Genomic DNA, 26,240 nt, shown 5'->3' with positions numbered 1-26,240 from the left:
TTAGAACTTTTCTCAGATAAGCTTGCTCTATTAATTTGACAATTCATGGTGTATTCAATAGTAAGAAAAAGTGGGTGGGACATTCTGTATGAAGTAATAAAATTTTTGGATAAGGCGTACATATGGTAAGAATATACCCAGATCCTTGACATAATGTGGCCTCGACAATGCTCCCCACATACAAACTACTCGCACTCCCTCCAGTCACTATCTGGCAGAGTAGAGGTAGCAAGATTATACACTAGCTGATCCGGAAGCTTCCTAGAGAGTTACCAATAGGTTCAGTCCGGTGTACTAACTAGCGGCCGGCCTGCGAACACCGTTTTAGAGCTGTACCCTCGAAATGTAAGGAATATTGGATCTTGCCACGACATTCATCATAACTTCAAAAATCATTAATCATACTGCATGATGGAAGAGATAGGGAAGGGTTGGCCGGAACTTAGCTCTAGAGACTAAACATGGGTTCCACCACTTCAAACCTCCAATAAGCAAAGTGGTGGTATTGCACCAGTTGATGAGAGTCATCCACCACCTAGTACTGCCTGGTAACATAGAGGGGCGGCGTTCCTCCATGTGGTGTGGGTGCCACACCTCTACCCCTGCTTAAGTTAGTTCACACCTGGGTGATCACCCACCATGTACTTGTGTATGGAGGTTATATCCAGGATTACTAACAGTCCCACCATCGTGAAGGTGCAAGCAGAGGATTTGGCTGTCACAGACCGTCCGGACTTCACCGAAATTGGGTCCACTTAACTTGAGTGTCACCCAAATATCAGTTCCATCAGCGTTTTAGACTTCTAGGTAGCAAGTACAGCTTGTCTGCCATATCTGAGAGAATGTCTGTGACAACCTCAAGGACCAAATTACTAACCATACCCAGTGATATATATTTTTGTAACTCTATAATTTCTATTACTGCAGTAGATATATATATAATTCTTAAATAAATTAACTTTCATTTAACATACTGCAGATGGAAAATACAAAATAAATGAAAATAAAATAATTTTTTTTTTTTTTTGGTTTTGTGATAAATTACAAGATATATTTACATAATGCACAGCAATTTTGTGTAGAAAGCAATGGGTACTTTTTAAAAAAAAAAAAAATTATCAGTCAATATAATGATTTATTTTTAATTAAGAAAGAAACAGTAGAAAACCTAAAGTAATAAGTTAATTTTACATATCTGAACATTTTTTATATTTTTGTTGTTGTTGCTGCTTAATTTTGTGTTTAAAAATTTTTTACAATTTTGAGCAGTAACAAAATACACTTAGGGAATATCAATTTATGGAATTTATGTACGTTTTGCAACTTAATATAAATTGACTTGAAATTTATTTAACCAGTGCTTGTAGTCCTTGAACTGCTGTCTGATTTCACTACCCAAATACCAGGAGAAAACAGTAAATCGTCTCAATATATGTTTCTACTAAGTAATGAGTGAACTTATCTAGCTTTTCATAAATTAGTCTGATCTCATTTCAATCAAAAAAAAACAAACATATATGCTCTTTAGGGTAGAGGGGGGAATCAAACTGTAAACTTGTAAGAGAAATACTCAATCGAACATTGCTTTATTTTCCAATTTATGAAAATTACGAACTAACAATAGCCATGTGTGTGTGTACAAACACACATACATGAGATAAAAGAAAATAATTTTAACTTATAACAAAAAAAATAAGTTCTTTAAGAAAAGTGACAGGTAAGTATTCACATATTCATATTATACACCTAAAAATAAGATACCAGAACAATATCAGATTCATTTCTCAGCTATTTTTGGTATGTAAAATTAACTTCATTATCACTTTTGTTTTTTCACAATTATATCTGGTTTGTTGCTTAATTAAAAATGTTACTTTGTATTTCATTATTATTTTTCCATATACAAACTAAAATCTTTTACTTCTGCAAGTCTGGAGACTAGGCACCTGCAAGGTGATCTGACTGAGGCGGCATAAATTCAGATTGAGGAAGGATGGTTGCAGGATAGATGTGCAAAGGTTTGCCTTCTGCCAGCAGATGGTTGATTGTTGTAACAACTTCTATCTGTTGTTGTGGAAGTAGGTAGTAAGAATAAATTCAAGGAAGTCAAATTATTAGAGGGGATGGACAGGGATGTGATAATGTTTTTTTTTATTGTTGGCTAATGCTTTATAAGCTTGGGACTCACATCTGGTGAATATGGGCTTGGCAAACCCAGGGTCCTGAGCTGGATATCATCATTCTTCTCTTTCTTGGTGATGCCTTTCTACTTCTCTCTCTCTCTCTCTCTCTCTCTCTTAGGGTAACTTGGGAATGTTTTTTTGGCTGGTGCAGCATAAGCCTCAGGCTTCCTTGCACCATATGGCTAATAATAATAATAATAATATGCCACTACTAAGTCTGCAATACACAGTGAACTACCCAAATTTCAACATATACAGGCAGTATATCACACTATGAAAATGTATAGTTTATGCAAATTGCTGAATTGGACAAAACCAAAAAGTGCCACTGATTGCAGCAGAACTGGCTCAGGAGTTTGTGGCATCAGGTACAAAAAAATGTGTAGGAACGGTGATTAGTATTTACAGTAATTTCAACATATACAGGCAGTACACCACACCATGAAAATGTATAGTTTATGCAAATTGCTGAATTGGACAAAACTACAATTCTCCCCATAAAGTGCCACTGACTGCCGCAGAACTGGCTCAGGAGTTTGTGATATCAGGTACAAAAAAAAAATGTGTAGGAACGGTGATTAGTATTTACAGTAATTTTTTTGTTTTTAGAGTGATTTTATAAATTATAAAAAAGAAACAGTGCATTTCCAAAACATAAAATATAATTATTTTTAGTATACAATTAGAATATTATTATATTTTGTGCCTTAAAAATATACAGGTCATATTTATAATTATAGGATGAATATTAAATAATTCAGAATTTTAGTATACTGTACATGTAATTATTTAGTATTCATCCTAAATAAAGAACACAGTCCTTACGATTGAATGAGAATAAAAATAGAGAATATTTAGACAATATACATTTTGACTAAAATTGTGCCTCAGACTAGAAGAGCTAAAGCAGTGGAATTGATCTGGTTTGTAGGGAAGGGGGGCTGCCAAGGGCAGTTCTCCTGCAAATGCTGCTCTACATTTCCCCTTTCTGTAAAGGTAAGTGCAAACACACAAATGTATGTTTGTGCGTTTCCCATTCACAAAGGGGATGTCTTTGTGTGTGTGTGTGTGTGTGTGTGTTTTCACTTAACCCTCCCCATGCTCTTTACAAAGAGCACGAGGTGGTTAGGTGCCTCCGTAGCGAGGTGGGCAGGAGCAGCAGTGCGTAGCACACGCTTCTTGATTAGACCGGGGTTCGAGCCCGTGATCACCAAATACGGAGGATGTGGAAAGGTCAGGGAATGACCACCACATATCCATGGAGCAATATGCCCTTAGTTGCTAATGTTCCTAAAAACCAAAATAACAACGAGGTGATTAAGTGTAAATTCAGCATTCCAATGGGCCTGTATGAGGGCTTGAAGAACAGGACAGTTGCCTGCAAAGAATTAAAAGAGAAGAACCCACAAGCACTCAGCTTATAATAAGCCCATGTTCCAGCATCAGACAACCACCTCCACAGCAGAGACCTTTGGTGCAAGTGCAACAGAAAAAAGTATAGTTAGTGATTGACTGTTCAAGAAAACAGGAAATAAGTTGTACAAAAAGGAAAGGTGGAATAGGACTAGGGTATGCTCTTTAGCTTCTGATTGTGTCGGGGGGGTTTGCTAAACATGGTTACACTGTAGAACAGCTATCACCTTTTAAGGACACAAAAGGTGATATTGTTGTTTGGTATTAACGATATTAAGAGTAGGAGTTGGGAGAATTTATTTAACAAGTACAGGGCAATGCTGAGAAGTCATGACTGCAGATCAGAATTAAAAGTATCTGCAATTCTGCTCATACATAATAGGAGGGAGTACACGATGAGAGTTTTGTAAATCAATTTGGCCCTTGACAGACTTTGCAAGACTTGCGGGGTAAAATCTTTGTAATTTGTATTTTCAAAACTTTTTGTAATTTTGTAAATTGTATGCAGTGGGACAAACTGATGATGTTACCGATAGCAAATTCTAAATTATTCAAGGCTAAAGCCTAAATGGATACCAGACGAACTGATGAGACTTGTGGCAGAGAATTTAGATGCATGGGATGCATATAAATTATCAGGTGATACAGAAGCTTATAATAGATATAGACTAGTCTACAAACAAGTCACAAAAGAGGTTTGTGACTTGATTTCACATTTCTTTACTTATGTAAATGAATCACATTCGTCCATAACATATGAACTAGTCATTACATACAGCCCCAGAAATAAAAACTCTTTCCAGCTATTCAGTTGCGCTGTCTGCACAGCTGTAACTCACAATAATATCCTTCAAGAGTACTCTCTTCTCTACTTTCCGTGGGCAGGAGCAGCAGTGCGTAGCACACGCTTCTTAATTAGACCGGGGTTCAAGCCCGTGACCACCAAATATGGAAGATGCGGAAAGGTCAGGGAATGACTACTGCATATCCTGGAACACTATGGCCTTAGTTGCTAATGCTCCTAAAAACAAACAACAAATCTACTTTCCCTATTAAGATTCTGCAGATAAATGAAAATTATCAACAAAATTACACACACACACACACACACAATGAAAGTGTCAAATGCCATTAGAGGGAGAAAACACTTGTTTTAAATTGCTTTCAGGCATGCTAGCATTATTTGAATAGCACTCAAATTTTCTGGAGGGAGGGTTCCTCACAAGTGGTGCACTGTTTAAATTGATTTTAGTCTTGGTCATTGTCTCCCTGTTGGCAAGTAATTGCAACTTTTATGCTAGAGAATTTAGAACAGTACTGCATATCAAAAGTATTAGTATTTTACTTTAATTTTTGCAACTGTCATTGTAATTTGGACTAAAATCATATGAAACACACAATATGCGTGCTTCACACGATTCATTTTCAAATTCATTTGTGTCTCCCATATGTATTTATTATCATTCTTTTCTTATTTAGCAAAAACATATACATACAACAGCAAATAAACTCCATCTTAACAGTCTATCGACATCATAAAAGTACACAAAATGAAACAGAATGAACACTATATGTAGAAAACATTGTCAAAGACAATGTCAATACTGTCGCTAGTATTTAGCACAAATCAATCAAAGTTAAGCAACTATTTAATTTGATTTGGTTTATTTGTGAAATTTCATGATGAACAATTCATTTTAAATTTGTCATAATGTATGAAATTAATGATTGATGGTCACATAATAAGCAATCTATTCTTGTATGTATATAAATATTTGAACTGATACACTAATAACAAGTTCAAATGTGCAAAAACTGGATGAGCCAAAACAGACTGACAAGTCTATCCAAACACATAGTGAAACTGAAAATAAAGTAATTTGAAAATTTGCTAAGACTGGAAAAAAATTATATAATATATTATAAATAAATATTTAAAACTACTTATTTTCAGTTATTTATATCCATGCACATATAGACATATTAAATAATTGTTTATTTTATATATGATTACTTACATAAAGTAAAATAAAATTTTCAGTTATGTTAAATGATTTTTAAAATATAAATTAAATATTTGCCATATGTATATTTCGTTCCATTTAAAAATTATTTGATTGTTATTATTACATTTTTAATTGATAATCTTCTTTTCCCTATCTACCCACCGACCCACTCACAAAAAACATTTTCTGGGAGTTGTAGATGCAGATTTGTCATGGGTGACGTTGTTAAAAAAAAATGTTGATGTATCCAAATACAAATCTAAACCTAAATCCAGTTTACTGATTATCAAAGCACTACTGGGAGGACCAGTTTTTCTCCAATTTGTGTGATATTTGATAACAAATAATTCATGTCTGACTCTCAAAGGCAAATATGCCATTTGCCCACTATCAGTTGTTTGTGGAAAAGTTGATGCACAAAATGTAGTTTGAGTAGTAAACAGATATCAAATAAGGGCATTGATGAGAATTGATTTAATTAAATGTGATGAAACCTTCTATGTTATGTTGTAATGCAATCTAATCTTAATAATGATAATGACAGCCTTTTGCTTCTTGATTTCCAAAGCACAAATATATTAAATCACTGGCACACAGATGGGAACTGTATAATCAGAAACAGGCAAAATCACAGATATCAAAATAAGCATGTATTTTTAAAAGAAGTAGAGAATCCAATGGGAATTAGACTATTACATGTGTTACCATATGTAACAACTTAACTACTGATCAAAGTATTTTCATGAAATTTTTTTTTTATATTTTAAATTTTAAAATCAGATAATCAAATAGAAATCTGGCAATTATTATTTTATTTTATTTTTTTTCATAAAAAGCACATAACCAGTGAATTTTATAGTAAATGCATTATTGAAAAATACTGTATATTACAGTATTTTACAATATCCACATACTGTATCTTTCAGCTGAAGCCCTGAATGTTTGTTCTCATGTACTGATTGGAGGAATGAATGAAACTATACAGTGGATGCACAGAAATGAAGTGTTCTCATTCCCACGCAAGTCATTGCTTTTGAAGAGATTTTTTGTTATCAGTTTACTAAATATATAAATCATAAATTATTGCTATTTGATCATTATATTAATCACAGTAGAAATTTCTAGATACTGTAATATACAGTATTTTACAATAATGCATGTACTGTAAAATACACTGGTTATGTGCATTTTATGAAAAAAAGAATGACTGCCAGATTTCTATTTGATTATCTGATTTTAAAATATAACAAGTGGCACTTGTTAAAATCCAGAAAATTAAACAAATTAAAGTGAAAAAAAAAAAAAAGAAGAAGAAATAAAATTACAAAACAGTTCACACCTCTTAAATAATAACCATATATATAAACACACACAAAACAAAATTCATCAGTCATTAACATTAAAACTATAGGACATTAATGCAATTATGTGAATCAATTCTGATTTGACAATAATCAATATATAACAAAATTTATACAATAACTGTTATATCAACATTGAAATGCACAACACAACAGATATGTCGCTGCATTTCACTTTTTATTAAAATCCAGAAAGAAATATGTAAGGTACATTATAAAAAGTTGAGTGAATACTGTTTTAAAAACATGCAATGAAATGAAAACAATTACTTTTATATATTATTAGTATTAACAAATTAATTACTAATTATGAAAATCCAATTAACTAATTAACGGACAACAAGTTAATTCTTGGCTTTTATTGAGTTTTCTTTTTCTTTTCAGAAAAAATGAAAATTCAATTTAAAATACTGAATACCTGAAATGTAACACACTGCAAACAAAATCTAAATCTGTATGATATTCATCTATTATCCTGTATTATCCTCTTATCAGCAAGAAATAATTCAAAATTGTTCACTTTTTGGTGCTACCCAGCAGTTTAAATCTCTTAAGAACAATTGTAAATAATCCATTTTTTTATATTGCAAGCTTACAACTTCTACCATTAACATCTGGACACTACATATCTACAAATAACCTTTATTTACAGGAAAAACTAATAATATGTGCTGAAAAATTTAGCCCTTATGACAGCCTCTAGTCTTCAGGAAACATTCTTCACTGTTTTTTTGTAAATATCCTCTAACATTTCTGATATTCAGCCTTCAAAGAAGCAACCAGTTCAGTTCTATTTTTTTTGTATAATCTCTCTCTCCTTACATGCACCTGACGATTCAATTCATCCCAGAAGTTCTATACAGGCTTGAGTTCAGAGCTGTGAGCTGGCCAGTCCAACTTTTCAATGCTCATATCCTCAAGCCAGTCCATCACAACATGAGCAGTATGACATTGAGTGTTGTTCTGCTGGCATGGGTTTCCCGACATGCTGTCACAACATAGGCAACACAATACTGTCCAGGATGTCTAGATGGACATCAGCATTCTGTCCAAAACAGCCAATGAACCCAAGCCAAACCATGAAAAACAGACCATCACACTGCACACTCACCAAATTTAATTGTCAGGATGATACAGTCCAGCAGGTAGCTTGGACGATTCTGATGATTTCATCAGTTTCAGAAGTTTTGTGGGTCATTTCTTGACAATTTCAGCACCAGTCTGCTTCCATTTGCAAATCACGTCATCAACCTAGGGATCTTCAATGCCAATGAAATGTCACATATATACAGACCAATGCTTATATGGCTCCCTATTATCAGCAGTGCTGGAAGTCTGTTAACTCTGTCGATTACAGCATCTTGCATTCACAATCATACTATTGTCTCCTAGAAGGCCTACAAGCATATTGTAACCGATAGTGTAACCAACTAGCAACAGAGGAGTATCTGAATATTAATGGTAGGATGGCACATACTTTTATTAAATATCTTTTTTAAATAATATCATTGGGACATGTGCATTTGTTCTTGTTTGAACTGGCATCCCTTTTTTTGGACTTCTCATAATTTGTTGCCACAGGAAGAAGGATGCATTTTTATAGCTAATGCTGCTAAGATTAGTGGATAGTGCACTTGTGAAAATGAAACTAAAGCATTCTTCATTATTCGTGCTCAAGATGTTTACACAGACACTTTTCCCTCTTAAGTTTTGTTATCACTCAACAATTCAAATTATTTCGGAAATATCATCATGTATTTTAGGAGTTGTGCTAACAGAATTAGTTTAATGAAAAACTGTTATTTATGGCCAAACATTTATTAACAAAACAATGATGCAGATCAAAAGGAAATACAATAATTGAGGAATACTAAAATTGATACTGATGTCACTCTGGCAGATAATTTTTTATTTAATTTAATGGCCATCTTAGCACATTTTGGATGTATGCACTCATTGCCTAGTTAATGTTTTATTAATATTTTCCTTAATATTTTAATTTTTATAGTTTCATTTATTTATTTTATTATTGTTGTTGTACCTCTCAATCTCAGCAATCCCAGATCATATTATTAACCTCCCCATATTCTTCCCACTTAGATAGTTTTACTTACAGTCTATTTTTCTTTCCCTCTTGAGAAATCAGCAGTGTACCAGCAACCTCAGCACCACTTTTCCATTGAGGAAATGTCCCAATAAAAGTACTCCCCCTTGCTCATCACCATCTACCATATTCTGAGGGGGAAAAAAAAGGAGGTGGAAATGAATTGTCAAAGACATTCAACATCCCATATCTTTATAACATTGCAGTAAAGTTGACACCAGAGATTCAAAATTATCTTCTTTCCTTCTTCCAAGAAATCCATGTACAACAGCTTTATAAGATTGCCACACTGTTAGTTCAGTATCCTGTAGCTTTGTTTCAAATACATCATCTTGGAGTTTCTTAATTTGAGGTACAATGAAAATTCCTTCTTTCAGTTTTGCATCTTTTAAATTGGAAAACGCTTCCTTTAGGTAGTACAATCCAGTTCCTTCTTTATCCAGGGCCTTACGAATTTCTTCATTTTGTCCTGATCACCAAGCTTGCAATCAAAGTACAAAAGAATATGCACATTCATAAATACTCTAGATTTTCTTCCTCTGAGTTTTTGTTGTAAACTGTTCACGTGCACGCACATGCACGGCAGGTCAGAGTGATTCAGGCACTTCCTTTTCTTTTGCTTAAAAATTTTAACAATACAATACTAAGTAAAACAACAGAGTATGCAATAGACAAACAGATAAACTATACACACATTCATACTGTGACTCTTTCCATTACTGAAAGAAAGAAATAGGAGGCTGAAAGTGAAAGTATTTTTTAAGCCATCCATGAGCATATGCAAACATTATTATTTGCAGGTAATGCCACAGATCAGTTCATATTTACTACTAACAGAACATGTCATATCTACTTCCCTAAATTGTAATAAGATATAAATATTATGGCCAAATGCAGAAAGCTTGACATAGAGAAATTGTGATGTGAAATTTTAAGAATTTTTTCAAAATCTACACATAAAATTTGACTGCCAACAGCTGATATATTAGTCAAGATAAAAAAACAATGTTGGCTAGTGTTTTTAGAAAGGATGAACAAATAGTGTTTTTTTTGTTTTTTTGTTTTGTTTTGTTTTTTTTAATGGATGATATAAGCGTGTTTTGTTGCATCATTCTGTCAGTACTGATCCAACAGCCTCTTCTAAGTATTTAGAAAACGGATGGAATGATGGCACAAGAGTATTGAACTAGATGAAGGCTATAGCAAAAAGAACATTATGTCTATAATGTTCTTTTCTAATTTTTAGCAAAATTAATTTTTTGAAAATAAAAAATGTAAAATCACTTCATTTTCTAATTTTTTTTTATTAAAAAATAAAAAATTACATACAATAAATATTGCAATTCATTAAGAATATGCGAAACGCAGTTATACCCCAAGCAGAATTCAAAAAGATAAAAAAAAACTTTTTCCAAAAACTGAAAAGAAAGTTGTTCACTTGTCAGGAGCTGTACTACTGCCTTTGTTCAATTGGGCATACTACTACTACTACTCTAGGGTTAATTTTTTACTCTTTTTCTTTTTATCGACATCTTTAAAGATTCAAAATACTCTGTATATGCTTATAAATTATTACAAACACGTGTGATAAAAAAGTTCTGGGACTGACTTTGTACCTTGAAATTCTTACATCATAAACCTGGTGCAAACCATGTTCAGCAATTCATCTAGATGCTAGATGTAGCTGTGCAGAAACTGCCCATTTATTTGCAGTCAGTCTGAATTAGTATGCATTGAATAGAAGGTGAGTTTATGTATTTTGCCACATTTTAAAATCAGTGATTCTACTGGGGAGCAAATTCACATAAAATTTTGTTTCAAATTAGAGAAGAGTGTCACAGTAACCAGAATGTTAAAAACAGATTTTGTACAAAATGCCACGTGCCATTTGAAGGTTTTTTTTGGTAGTTTGCAAATTTTATAGGGGCGACTTATTCATCAAATATTTAACAATGGAGGAACAAGCCCTCCTACCATGGTCACACTTCAATTTCAAAAGCCAACGATTCTGTCACTCACGCAAATTTTATAGGGGCGACTTATTCATCAAATATTTAACAATGGAGGAACAAGCCCTCCTACCATGGTCACACTTCAATTTCAAAAGCCAACGATTCTGTCACTCATGTTTGTGAGATTAGTATTAGCAATATAGTGCAAGGAAGCCACAGGCTTTTGCTGGAGGGGAAAAAAAAAAAGAGTAGATAAGTAAATACAAATTATGCACTTCCCTCCTCACATAGGTAACTATCCAGTTGACCCTCAAATTTATTCAAACTGTCAGCCTCAACTTCAACCTGCAGAGGCAACATGTTTCAATAATCAACAACTCACTGGCTAAAAGAAAACTTCATACAATCTAGTCTAAAACCTCTTCCCCTGTAATTTGAATTTATGATCCCTAGTTCTAGAATTCTTTATAACAGTGAAAATTTCATCTTAATTCATTTTACTAATACCTCTCAGAAGTTTATAAACCTCAATCAGATCCCCTCAAAGGTGCCTGGTTGCCAAGCCCTGTAGTCCACATGATCAAAGGTTTTCCTTGTACGGCTGCCTTTTACCAATCTCACAATGCAAGTTGTCTGTCTTTGGACCCTTTCAAGGAGCTCAATGTATTTTTTCAGATGTGGTTTCCATACTTGGATACAGTATTCCAAATGCAGTCTTAAAATTGCCTTATACAGTGGGATGGGATTATGGCCTTCTTATCACTACAGAATATTGTTCAATAAATGATCGAAAGGACATCATGGGCTTTCCTGGCTGCCGGTTTACCCAGAAAACTTAATATCTGCCCGTATCATAACTCCAGACCCTTTTCTTCCTCTACTGTTTTTAATTCAACCCCACGAAGTGTATAATTCAAAGTGGGGAATAGCACCCTGGGGCTTAGAGGGGAACACACATTCTGTGTGTTATCAGACACTCAGTGTAAAACACTGATGGATCCAATATCTTTCTATTTCGGAAGATTTAGGAGAAGTCCAATTGGCCTGCCTCCCTAAAATCCACTCATGCACACCTTCTCGATGGTAAGCCCTGTTATGTCACTTAGGTGGCAACGAACGTGTAGAGTGGTTCTCTTCAAGATGCTTGGTCAGCGTGAAGAGGAAAAGACCAAACTCTCCAGCACATGACAGTAAGACGAAACAAATGGCCCTCAGTCCCCAATGGCTTTCACTCCCCCTCTTATGGCATCGAGAGGATCAGAGTGGAAGCAGAGGGTGCTAAGAATCTCTGGGTACGACCAGGCTGCCATGCACTGAAACTGAACTTGGCCTGTTACAACATAAGATCGCTCAAAGTGAAGACAGGATATTAGAACTGGAAAAGGAATTAGAAAATGTAAATTGGAATATCATCAGTTTGGCTGAAACAAGAAGAAGAAATGGATCACTTAAAAGTTTATCAAGTGGAAATTTGCTGTACACCAATGGTTAGTTAGTTAGTTAGCTAGTTATTTGGTTTTTAGGAGCATTAGCAACTAAGGCCATATTGCTCCGGGATATGCGGTAGTCATTCCCTGACCTTTCCGCATCCTCCGTATTTGATGGTGACAGGCTCGAACCCCGGTCTAATCAAGAAGTGTGTACTACGCACTGCTGCTCCTTCCCACCTGGCTACGGAGGCGCCGTACACCAATGGAAACAGTGAAAGGAGCGAAGGTGGAGATGGCTTTGTCGTCCATAAAGATATTAAAAACAACATTTTGGATTTCAAAAGTACATCACCAAGAGTGTCAAGGCTACAACTCAGGATTTCTAAGAGGTACAAGCTAAAGGTTATAATGAGTTATGCACCAACATCAAGCCATGATAATGAAGAGGTTGAAGAAATGTACACCGAAATTGAGTGAACTGAATACTAAATGAACAGAAAACTCACTACACTATCATTATGGGGGACTTCAATGCTAAGGTTGGAAAGTGACAAAACAGTGCAGAAAGAGGAACTATAGGAAATTTTGGAATTGGTGAAAGAAATGAAAGAGGTGAAAGACTTGTGGAATTTGCAGAATCTCGAGGAACATCAGTAATGAACACTTTTTTCAAAAAAAGGGTGAAGAGAAAGTGGACATGGAAGAGCCAAAATGGATTAACAACTAATGAAATAGACTTTCTCACTAATAGAAGATATAGTGTGAATGATGTTACTGTCCTGAACAAGATAAATGTTGGAAGTGATCACAGAATGGTAAGATGCACACGATATAGATGTAAGAAAAGAAAGGAAAAATCTGACTCGAGTAAATAACAGTCTTTGAGATAACAGAAGAGGAGAAAAAGCAGTATGTACTGGAACTTAAGAACAAGTTTGAGCTTCTGCAGACTGCTCAGGACCAAGATATCGACGAGGAATATTACAACTTTCTGAAAGTGATAAAGTCCAAGAAACCTATAGGTAAAAAGAAATCCAAAGAAGAAAAAATTAGTCAAGAAACACTTATCGGGATGAACCGAAGACGAAAAATGAAGAACAAGAAAAACACTGACAAGGAGAAAATTGAGTATACTGAGTTATGCAAAGCCATTAGAAAGAGACTCAAAGAGGACATAAATAAAAAAATTTAACATAAGAGAAGTAGAAAAAGCATTAAGGGAAAACAAAGGACTTAACTCAGCAGCCATGAGAAGTAATACAGAAAGACAAATGATACTGAAACTGAAGAATAGTGATGGTATATTTATAAATAGCAGAGAAGGCATAATTCAAATAGCAGAAGACTACTATAAAGAGTTATACAAGGAGCGAGGGAATGATGCCAGCAGTGGGGAAGATAGATCGCAAATTAGTAACACATACAACATACCTGATATCCTTCCTGATGAGGTAGAACATGCGTTGAAGAAAATGAAGAACAAGAAAGCCCCGGGGGAAGATGAAGTTACTGTAGGAGGTTACTGCCTAAGGAGTGGAATAATGCAATCATAGTTTTGCTGCATAAGAAAGGAGATAAATTGGAAATTATAGACCTATTAGCTTGTTATCCAACATCCAAATTATTCACAAGGGTCATCACTAAGATTAGAAAGAATACTTGATGAGACTCAACCGAAAGAGCAAGCTGGCTTTTGGACAGGATTCTCAACTATGGATCATCTTCACGTAATGTCACAGCTAATGGAGAAAGCAAATGAATATAAAACCATTATGCCTAGAATTTGTGGATTATGAAAAGGCATTTGACTCTATACAGCATAAGGCAATGTTTTGGAAGGCACCTCCGTAGCCAGGTGGGAAGGAGCAGCAGTGCGTAGCACACGCTTCTTGATTAGACCGGGTTTCGAGGCCATCACCAGCAAATACGGAGGATGCGGAAAGGTCAGGGAATAACCACCGCACCGGAGCAATATGGCCTTAGTTGCTAATGCTCTTTAAAAAAAAAACAAAATAACAAAATAGCAATGTTTTCGGCACTGGAAAGACAAGGCATAGATACCCCATATATTATGATTTTGAAGAAAATATATGAGAATGCTACCTCCTTTATTAGACTAGACAAAGACAGTAGCAAATTTAAAATTGAGAAAGGAGTTCGACAAGGAGACACAATATCTTCGAAGTTGTTTACTGCTTTCAGAAGATTGGACTGGTCGCAGAAAGGAGTCAATGTGAATGGAGAGTACATAAACCATTTACGATTTGCAGATGACATTGTGGTCATAAGCCACAATCCCAAAGAATTAGAGGAAAATCTTAATCAGTTATGCAGAGTTAGTAAGGATTTTGGACTAAAGATGAATATGGCTAAAACAAAAATAATGATGAAAAAGTATGCCACAGAAAGGGACATAATGATTAAAGGAGCAGTAATTGAAAAGGTGGAGTCATATACTTATCTGGGACAAGTCATTAGCTGTAATAATGATAAATGGCTGGAAGTCAAGAGAAGAAAAAATTTTGGATGGATAGCATTCAGGAAATATAGTCACATACTGAGGAGCAATATCCCAGTTTGTGTGAAACGTAAAATAATGAACCAATGTATACTCCCCACCATGACTTATGGAAATGAAACTTGGGCACTCACTAAAAGAATGGAAGAGAAGCTGAGAACTACACAGCGAAGAATGGAACGAATTATATTGGGAATCAGACTGTCAGATAAGAAGAGAAACACATGGATTAGGCAGCAAACTCAAGTAACAGACATTCTTATCAAAACTAAAGAACTGGTCTTGGGCAGGACACAGCTCGAAGACAAGATGACAGATGGACTAAGAAAATAACAGAATGGTACCTAAGAGGAGCTAGAAGAAAACCTGGAATACAACAACGGAGATGGACACATGAAATTCATGAGTTTGTGACTAGCAAATGGATGGCCATTGCACAAAACAGAAGGAACTGGAAAGTTGTTGGAGAGGCCTTCATCTTGCAGTGGATTGAAAATGGCTGATGATGATGATGATTCCCCAAATGTAAGACCTCGATTTCTGCATTAAAACATAACTACTAGTTTTCTGACCATTCTTGAAGCATGTTCAAGTAATTCTGGAGTGCTGCTTGGCATAGATCATTAACGACTCCTAATCTTGATATCATGTCCATATTATCCCTTCGTGAATGTCATTTCTGAAAATTAGAAACAATAGTGGCCCAAGAACCAATTCTTGTGGGACTACACTTCTGACATCACACCAATCTGAAAAATGTCCATTAATTACCTTCTGAACTGCAGCCATCCTGTAATCAAATCCATCTTAGAATCTTTCCAGTAATCAAAACATGTTCTGGCTTATACAGAAACCCCTAATGAGGGATTGAGCCAAATGCCTTGCTAAAATTCAAATAAACTACATTGAAATTGTTCTCCACATACAGCTCATGAAGAACTGTTTCAAAATCCAGTAAAATTTGATTTTCCCTTAACAAAACCAAGTTGTACATCCTTCAGATTGCCATTTCTATCTAAATGTCCATGGACTGCATTCTTAATTATTCCTCCAAAGTTTTCCCTACCACTGAAGTCAGACTAACCGACTTCACTGTTAGAACTGCCTTTGTGTATTAGCGATATATTGGCACTTCCTCAATCCAAAGAAATCTCTCCCAAGTCCAAAGATACCCTCATAATTAACCTTAATGGTTCAATACACTCTCTGGCTCCTCACTCGAAATTATTGCATATAAGTCATCCACTCCAGGAGCCTTACTTGCCTTTAAGCTTGAAAGTTTTACGTAATTTCATATGACAGCCTCACTCACACAGCCTCTCCTCACCATAAAGGGTCTTTCATCAGTAAAGACAGATGCAAAGTACCTATTCAAGAAAAGCAGTGAATGATATTTAACTATTCATAAAGTCACTAATGAAATTGGTATTTCTTGTGGTTCATATCAATCAGTTTTAATACAAGATTTGGGAATATAACAAATTTCAGCCAAGTGTATGCCTTTTGTCCTCATTGATGATCACAGAGTGAGCAGCAAGCTCTCAACACATCTGGACCTTCTTCGGTGTGCTGCTAACCCAGCCATCTCCATGGAAGACGACTATCTTCTCCCAAGCTCAAAAAAGCAAAAAAAAAAAAAAAATCTCAATTAAATATTAAAATCATACTTGCTATATTTTCTGACTCACAGGACATTTTCCATTATGAATTTGTCCCTAATAGTCAACAGTGAACCAGGAATACTACAGGACTGGGGTTATTGTGCAATAATGTTTAGAGAAAAATGGCCGGAAAAGTGAGCTTCAGGGAATTGGCATTTTCATCATGACAACACCCCCTGTACACTTGATGCTTGAAACAGAATTTCATGCAAAGCACTCTATTAGATGGTCTCGCATCTGCCGTACTTAGTGGATTTAGCTCCCTTTGAAGTTCATCCCCCTACCCATTCACCAAAAAGCTTAAGAGGTGCCTGAAATATCACAAATTTGGAATGACTAGGAAAATTATTTAAATGTGACACGGTGCAATATGGCCTAAGTAGCCTTTGCACCAGAAAAATCCAAGCACAACAACAAATGTGACACAGGAACTATTAGAAATTCCAAAAGAAAGCTTATAAGGAAAGTTACCAGAAGTTCAGGTGTGCTTGAATCAACACATAGTGTTAAAGAGATTGCTTTGAAGGAGATTCTTCTGAATTTCTAGCAAGCTTCATCATTTCAAAAATACATTTGGGTTGCTAAACTTTTTGATCACACCTTATACACACAGTTCAAATCTATATATCTGCAAAACAGTTTTATACTCACCTCAGCCAATGACGTTTAGTTATTGGAGTGTGACAACAAGTAGCATCATACTGGTCTGCTGCCCAGACAATCAGAATTATATAGAATGCTGTAGTTGTGTCATTGAAGAACTCTGACATGATGGCTTCTATACCTATAAAAAAAATTCAACATGATTTATACATGGTTAAATTTGTCCCTAATTCTACTATATAAGCAAAATTTTATCATTCAAGCAAACCAGATTAATAGTAGTCCATAGTGTTCCAAACTCACCTCAATGTAAACTAATTAAGTAAATAATTACTTCATCCCATACGATCCAAAATAAAACAGTACTGAAATTATCCCATTTTGAGCATAGATGTCAACAGTTCACACTGAAATTGAATGTTCCATTTTAATATGTAAATCAGAATGAACAAAAGGCACCATTAGCAACAGAGAAAAAGATTTGCCTATGTGAGTATTATTTTATGCCAAATAGTTGGAGTCATGATGGTAGGCTAAGTATGATGTTTGTTTGAGAAAGTTTCTCCAGCTGTTTCCATAAACAGGCTCCAAGTAGCAGTGTTATCTTATCTGTTGTGCAGAAAATTTAAGGGCATGGGAAGTCTCTTGACACAGAAAGACATCTTCTGAGTCATTACAATATTATGAATGGCTGAGCCATCCATAATACAGGGTGTCCAAAAAATAATGGTGGGTTTTGTACTAATGTTATGTGACACACAGCAAGAACCTGGGTGGAAAGGTGTTCAAATGAAGTCAACAGGCAACAAGTTTGTGGCAGGCGCCACGTTGAGCATGCAGGCAGTCAGCAGCACACGAAAAGTGGGGCACCCTCTATAATAGCTGTTTAGTGGGACAGTCAGCGGCATGTCAGTTAGTCTGGCATTGACTACCATGCAAGAGAAAGCTACGTGTGTTTTGTGGAATGCCAATCCGCAATCGAGGTTCAATGGAGTTTCAGACGAGAATATCTCAAGGATCCACCACATGAGAATAATATCTGCCAATGGTTTAAACAGTTTGAGGAGACAGGCAGTGTTGAGAAACATAAATAACCAGGAAACCAGGGTCATCGGATGAGGAAGCAGTCCTGCATTCGAAATCTGCAGAAGTCCATTCGCCAGCGAAGTCGACAATCGTGTCTCCCAAAATCGACTGTGCACAACGTCATGCAGAAAAGGCTAAAACTTTTGCCTTACAAAATTCAACTCCTGCATGCAATCCACCCCAATGACAAGCCGAGAAGAGTGGAATTCGCTGTCACCATGCTGCAGAGATGCGATGATGAGCCAGGATTTTTAAATCGCATCGTATTCTCGGATGAGGCTACATTTCATATCAAGCAGGTGTGTAAATCATCACAACTGCCGGATATGGGCAACTGAAAATCCTACCGCAATACATGAGCACATTAGAGACTCTCCAAAGGTCAACATTTGGTGCAGTTTAATGCACAATAGGATTTTTGGATCCCTTTTTCTTTACAGAACCTACTGTCAACGTCAGCACGTATTTAGACATGCTGGAGCTTTTTTTCTTTCCCCAAATCAAGAACATGGATGAATCTGATCTCATCATATTTCAACAGGATGGAGTACCACCACACTTTGCAATGATTGTGCACAATTTTTTTTTTTTTGGTAGTTGTTGGCGCATCGGCTTCTGTGGCCATAATGCACCTCCCAAGGTTTTTTTGCAGTACTTTGATCCAAGCCCGAGGCGGGATTTGAACCCGCGACCTTTGGGTTGCCAGGCAGGTGCTTTACCCACCTGGCTAGCCCGGTCGGCATTGTGCACAATGTGTTAAATGTTGGTTTTCCAGGATAGTGAATGGACAAAATGGACCCACTCCTTGGCCCCCACGAAGCGGGGGCCAAGGAATGGGTTACCTTACCCTATTGGATTTCTTCCTTTGGGGTCATGTGAAAACACTGGTTTACAGTGAAAAGATTCAGAATCTTGTGCATCTGAAGGAAAGAATCACTGCAGCAATTGCAAGCATTACTCCAGACATTCTTGCTCGAGTGTGGACCGAGGTTGATTATCATTTAGATGTGTGCCGTTCTGTTAATGGCACACACACAGAAACGTGTATTTTAAGAATCTAAGTTACCTATTAACTGTAATAAAAATATTTCACAGAATATTGCGTAACATTTATTACCACATAAACCAACACCAAACCCCACCATTATTTTTCGGACACCCTGTAATGTAATGAATGAGAATATAGAATGTGACCTGGAAAGGTGCTTCAGTGTCACCACTCATACTGAAAGGACAATGCTTAACCTGCAGATCAGTTAGTCAACCCAACAACTACTGCAAAGATATCAAGGGCTTTCTTTAAGGTTATGTGATATCAAGGCATGCCACCTTTATAGTGCATGGGTGCTTGCTATGCACTACAGATCAAACCTTTCCTGCAAATGTTTTGTTCTCTAATGAGTCTGATATTTATTTGTTTGGTCATATCAACAACCAGACCAAAAAATTTCTCCGAATCATATGAACTGGCAAATTTATTATTATTAGCTATATGGTGCACCAGCCAAAAAAAAAAAAAAAATTCCCCAGTTACCCTAAGAGAGAGAGAGAGAGAGAGAGAGAGAGAGAGAGAGAGAGAGAGAGAGAGAGAGAGAGAGAGAGAGAGAAGTAAAAGGGAATCACCAAGAAAGGGAAGAATGATGATATCCAGCTCAGGACCCTGGGTGTGCCAAACCCATACTCACCAGATGTGAGCCCCTGGGGTGAATAACTCATACTTCACTCAATCCAATGTGCTGCTGTTAGAGAGTGTGGTATAATCAGCCCTTACTTCACTTAAGAGGAAAATAGCAATAACCTTTCCATTAATCAAGAGATTATCATGTGCATAATACCTTTATTTTTCAATTCCCTGGAACATTTTGGTAAGCAAGAAATATTCAATTTCTTTGCAATCAGTGGTTTCAGCAAGATGTCACAACATACAATTCTGTCATTCATTCTAGAGAAATGATCCTGAAATCTTCAAAAACCATGTGACTTCATGCTGTGCCCCAATCCGTCTCAGTCATCTATCCCATAGGTTTGCAACCAGTAGTCTACACTTAACTGTGCCAGATGGTATGTAAACCCATAAGAAAAAAAATTAAATAACATACATAAAAACACTGAATTTAAAAAAATTAAAATTTATGATTAGTTCATTGGTAGTACAATGACCTCCTCTTTTTTTTTTTTTTTTTTTTAGTAGTACATTAACAAAAAAGGTTAAGAACCCCTGATCTAACCTAACAGGTGCATATGTTTGGGGAATGGTGAAGGAGAGAATATTTCACCCTTAACCAACTTTAGCCATCCCAGAATTGAAGACTAAAGCAAAAGACTGTTTGCAGTTGATGCAAAGTGTTATACTAGAACATATGCCAATCTCATCGGACGTCTGCATAGCTGTTAACTTTTGACATTCAAAAGGCTGGAGATTAGGTATTTGTAGGCAGGAGGGAAACAGGTGGGGGTTTTTTTTGGCCAAAACGGGAAAAACACAGGAGCTTTACTGCAAAACAAGAGGATTCTTCCCAAAAAAACAGCAGAATTTGGAAAAAAAAAAAGGGCTTTTTTTAAAGTCCACATTGTTTTAGAAATTAAATTTCGCTGATAAATACATATTTTATATTGAAATAAGTCACAGCATTGTTTACCAGTACAGTATGCATATTTCTCAGTCTATATATTTCTATTTGGATTGTCTTTTAGACATCAAATGATTGTAATGCTTCAAGAATCATACTGTAGCAGGATTTGCACCTCTTCAGTTTGAGTTAAGTTAAAGCTTTGTTTATAACAATAGCATTACTGTTCAGATATGGTTGTCAATATCATTTTCAAAACTTCACCAGAAAGAAATCTCAATTCAGTTTTTTTTTTTTTTTTTTTTTCCGTCTGGTTGAATACTCTCTGACCCCCAAAACTGCTAAGGAATTTTTAAAATAACAAGAACTATTTGGGATAACTTGTTATATTTCATGCTTCCTTGCACACTTCAGTTCTTCGACTAAAGGCCGCATACATCAATTCCTTCATAATAGCATTTGGTAGGTTTTTACAATGATATTGACAAACCAGATATACAAAATATCCAATACCTTACCTCCAATAATACTGAAAATTTTTTTTTTACAAAATTAATTTGTTTCAATTTGGTTAAAAAACTTGTTCTCTGAATAGTGTTATTAGATGACAAATTGGTTCTCCAGATTATATTTAAAGTTAAATAATATTTAACTTAATGCTTTTGATAACCTAGTTGGTTGTTGTTGTTGTTGTTATTTGGTTTTTAGGAGCATTAGCAACTAAAGCCATATTGCTCCGGGAATATGCGGTGGTCATTCCCTGACCTTTCCGCATCCTCCGTATTTGGTGGTGACGGGCTCGAACCCCGGTCTAATCAAGAAGCGTGTGCTATGCACTGCTGCTGCTGCTCCTTCCCACCTGGCTACGGAGGTGCCTAACCTAGTTGGGCAGCTTGCTATCTTTGAATTCTGTTTGTAGCTAGAAGTCTTGACAGATATATAAGGAAACATGCTTTGGTCTTCAGAATTGACTTAATAAGCCAGTACATGCAGAGATACCTTACACCCATATCACTGCATCTGAGATTTAGTATTCAACAAAATATGCCATCAGAAAAAATTCCTAGCCATGGAATATTGGATCCTGCAATGAATGAACTGGAGAGCAGGTAATCCATTCACCATTTCACAATCCATCTTACAAACAAACTCAGATATTACATCCATGAGGTAACTTATTCTCAGCAAGAATATGGCCACCCTTCCAAAACTGGTGACTGGATGAACTGACAATCAAAATGGCACCTAACTCTCAGAATGACACAAATTTCTCAGGTCTAAAGAATATGTTCCCAGGCAATACTCTGCAACCCTTCAACGGCCTTGGAATAAAACTCAGATAAATTTATTAATGATAAGACTACAGATGACAAATCTGAAGAAACCTTCCATCAAACCAACCTATAGGATTTGATAAGCTCCATCCTCTTCTCTGCTGCTCCCCTAACTCAAAAAGGACAAAATAGTTTGGACTATCTCCTCTATGAACACAGAACTAACACTGTATACAGATGTACACTAAGTGGACAGAAATCATGGGATACCTACCTAGTAACAGGTAGCCTCACATTTCACCAGGATAGGCAGTCACACGGCAAGGCATTGAGACAAGTAGTTCACGAAAGCATTAGGTATTTCCATCCATGCTTCCTGCACTGCTGCCCATAATCCTGTTGCATTCAAAGGATCCAAATCTCAAACAGACCTTTCCACAGCATCTGAAAGGTGCTCCACAGGTTTCACGTTCAGTGAATGGGGAGGCCGTTCCATGGTGGTAAAATCTGCAAAATGCTCTTCGAATCATGTTCTAGTCACCAGTGCCCATGTGGGGAGGTGCACTGTCCTGCTGGAAGAGTCCATTGCCCTGTGGGTGCACGATGACCACAAAGGGATGCAGATGGTCTGCAAGGATGAACACAACCTGGACTGTTCAGAGATGCATCTACACATACCAGAGGTCCCGTTTGCCAGTTGAACATGCCCCCAGACAATTACTCACAGTTCACTTGCCTGAACAGTTCCTTGTTGACATGACGGGTGCATAGCTTCATTCAGTTCATACACACCCTCCTGTCTGCTTAAAATAACTGGAAACAGGACTCATCGGACCAAGAGACCCATCCTCAATCATCCAAGATCCAGTGCTGATGTTCTTTCATCCAGTTGAGGCATAGTCCTGTGTTGTGGTGTTAGCAAAGGAACTCTGGTAGGTTGGCGGCTCCCATATCCTATTGCAGTTAATGATTGCCCGATGGTGTTGGAGACATTTCTACACTTCCATCATTGAAGTTGTCGGTGATTTGTGCCACTGTTGCTCTCTGGTTGGCTGAAACAATATGAGACAGACATCGACGGCCATGTTCATCCTCCACCTTTCTCTGACCACAGCGCTGTCCACAATGAACGTTAGTATATGGCATACCAGAAATAGCATATTATCGATACACTCTTGATATTGTTGAACGTCGATAGTGCAATTTCTGTACCATCTCCGTGATAGAGTTACCCATGCATTGGGCACCCATTATCATCCCTCTTTCAAAGTTAGCATTAGCAAAGGCACATGATGCAAGAAAGCAAGCTAATATAGCATCAGCAACCCCCCCTTATTTCACCCATCCACTCGCTCCAAATGTTTGTCAAGTTCTGCCTTGAATCTATTTAAGCTATCAACTTCTACAATGACAGATGGAAGTTTGTTCCAGCAATCAACCAGTCGCTGGCTAAAGGCAAACTTCCACACACACATCTAGCCTACAACTGTCTTTCCTCAATTTGAATTTATGCCCTCTCAGGCAATTATTCTGAGCAAGAGGAAGAATCCCATCAGCATTGAGCATGCTCAAACCATTCAAGGCTTTATACACCTCAATCAGGTCACCTCCCAGGTGCCTAGTCTCCAGACACTGTAATTTGCAAAACTTAAGCCTTTCTTCGTAAGAGCAACACTTTGTTCCATTCACTAATCTTGTTGCCCTTCTCTGTACTCATTCGAACAGCTCTACATCCTTCTTAAAATGAGGCCTAAAGACCTGTACACAGTACTCAAGGTGTGGCCTGACCACTGCCTTATACAAGTGGATAATCACCTCTTTATCCCTGTTAGAAAAATTCCTGTATATCATTGACAAGATACCATGAGCTATTCTTGCAGACCGTCTGCACTGATCAGAAAACTTCATATCTGCCTGCACAATTACCTCTAGGTCCTTTTCATTCTCTACCACTGTCAGTGTGGTACCATAGAGTTGATATGTTACTCTGGGATTACTGCTTCCCATATGTAGTACTTTACATTTCTCAATGTTAAACTTCATTTGCCACCTCTCAGCCCATCTGCTCAACTGTTCTAGATCCTGTAGCAGCGTACTGTCAGTGTCATTAACAACCCTGCCAACCTTCATATCATCTGGAAACTTTAACATTAAGCCTGATATACCATCATCAATATCATTTATAAATAAGAAATCAACAATGGATCCAACATTGAACCCTGAGGGACTCCACTAATAACATTAGTCCACGAAGAGCAGTGTCCATTGATTACCACTCTCTGTCTTCTCCCACTCGACCATCCCTTTATCCATAGCAGCAATTTGCCTCCAATGTCACACTGCTTCAATTTGTGCAGCAGTATCAAAAGCCTTTCTAAGATCCAAATATACGATATCAAAGTTATTCTTTGCATCCAGTTCCTTTGTGACTACATTATATTATCCAATCAAATTGGTCAGACAAGACTTTCCGTTAACAAACCCATGCTGTGTCCAAGCTATAACTGAAGTCTTGTCTAGATGATTCTGCAATGCTTCTTTAATCAGTACCTCCATTAATTTCCCTGGAACAGAAGTTAAATTAACGGGTCTGTAATTACTTGTCTCCCTTTGTCCTCCATTGTGGATTAGGGTCACATTTGCACATCTCCAGTCCATGGCTACCTCCCCTGAGTCCAGGGAAGCTCTCATAATTATGGCTAAAAATTTCCTTACTTCCTTTGCCACCTTTAATATAAATGGATAGATTCCATCCACCCCAGGTGCCTTTCTTATGTTTATCTTCAACAATTTCTCCTCCACTTTCCTTTCAGTTATTTCAAGATTATCTAGCTTACTGCCAGAGTTTAATACACCTCTGGCATTCCCCTCCCTGAATAACTCCTCATGTGTGAATGTAGATGCAAAATATTCATTTAGTTTGTTAGCTACCTGAGGGATCATCAACAGTTGAACCATCAATATCAAGTGGATCAATCTGATTCATCCCCATTCTTCTAAAATTTACATAGGTAAATATAATTCTTTGTTGTTTTTCTTTGCATCTTTTGCCTGCCTAATCTCCTTTGTGACTTGGTTACAGACCTGCTTATATCTATCATAGGCTTCCATGTCACCCATTAATTTATATGTATCCCATGCATTTTTCTTCTCTGCCATATGTCTCATTAGTTCATCTGACATTCATTTAGGCCTAAATCTTGTACAATATTTCTTAGTTGGTATGTTTTTTTTTTTTTTTTATTTGGTAGTTGTTGGCGCACCGGCTTCTGTGGCCATATTGCACCTCCCAAGGTTTTTGCAGTACTTTGATCCAAGCCCGAGGCGGGAATCGAACCCGCGACCTTTGAGTTGCGGGGCAGGTACTTTACCCACTTGGCTAGCCCGGTCGGCTAGTTGGTATGTAAAGCCTAGTATTTTTCAAGATAAATTCTTTGAATGCTTCCCATTTTGAATTTGCTGTTGGTAACATCTTCAGTTGGTCCCACCATATAGAATTTAAATACTGTCTCAGACCACCGTAGTCGCCTTTATGAAAGTAAAAACCCTTCCCTTTACCTCTGATGACAGTTACCTCTTTGAGTAAATCTCACTTCAGCACACTGTGATCACTGCCACCTAGTGGTTCCTTTATCTGCAGATTCTTAATGCACGAAGAATCACTATTGATAATCAGATCAAGAGTATTACTCCCTCTAGTTGCCTCCTGAACATGCTGATGTAGGAAACAATCATCCAAAAAATCCACAAACACCTTGCTAGTGTGTGATTGACCAACCCACAAATTCCATTCAATATCTGGGAAATTAAAAACCCCCATTATAAGACTCTCTGATTTACTGGCCCACTCTGTTTCCCTCTACAGTTTCTTATTATACTCATCAGAGTCATTAGGCCTATAACACACTCCTTCTCTCAATTTTGATCTCCCAATGCTTATGTCATGCCAAACTGACTTGACACTGCACTGTCCAGCGATGTAGACTGGCTTCATTTCCTTGGACTTTGTGTTTCTTAACTAATAGCATAACCCCCCTCTCCCTTCCTATCCTGTCTATCCTTCCTGTACACATTATGCT

At 36.8% G+C, this 26,240-nt stretch overlaps 1 protein-coding gene across 2 annotated transcripts in view; it reads right to left on the bottom strand.

Moving 5' to 3' along the window:
- The window catches only part of LOC150077616 (membralin), a 280,598-nt gene that overhangs the window by 83,793 nt on the left and 170,565 nt on the right, over positions 1 to 26,240 (bottom strand). For both annotated transcript variants that reach the window (XM_090385657.1, XM_090385658.1), the window contains exon 9: positions 17,280 to 17,412. In XM_090385657.1, coding sequence (XP_090241783.1) covers positions 17,280 to 17,412 — 133 coding nt within the window. The remainder of the gene's footprint in view (positions 1 to 17,279; positions 17,413 to 26,240) is intronic.

The sequence above is a fragment of the Mastigoproctus giganteus genome, chromosome 12 (genome assembly GCF_048544385.1).
Source record: "Mastigoproctus giganteus isolate SK-2022 chromosome 12, ASM4854438v1, whole genome shotgun sequence".
NCBI classification, from domain to species: domain Eukaryota; kingdom Metazoa; phylum Arthropoda; class Arachnida; order Uropygi; family Thelyphonidae; genus Mastigoproctus; species Mastigoproctus giganteus.
This window is presented reverse-complemented; position numbering and strand designations above follow the sequence as displayed.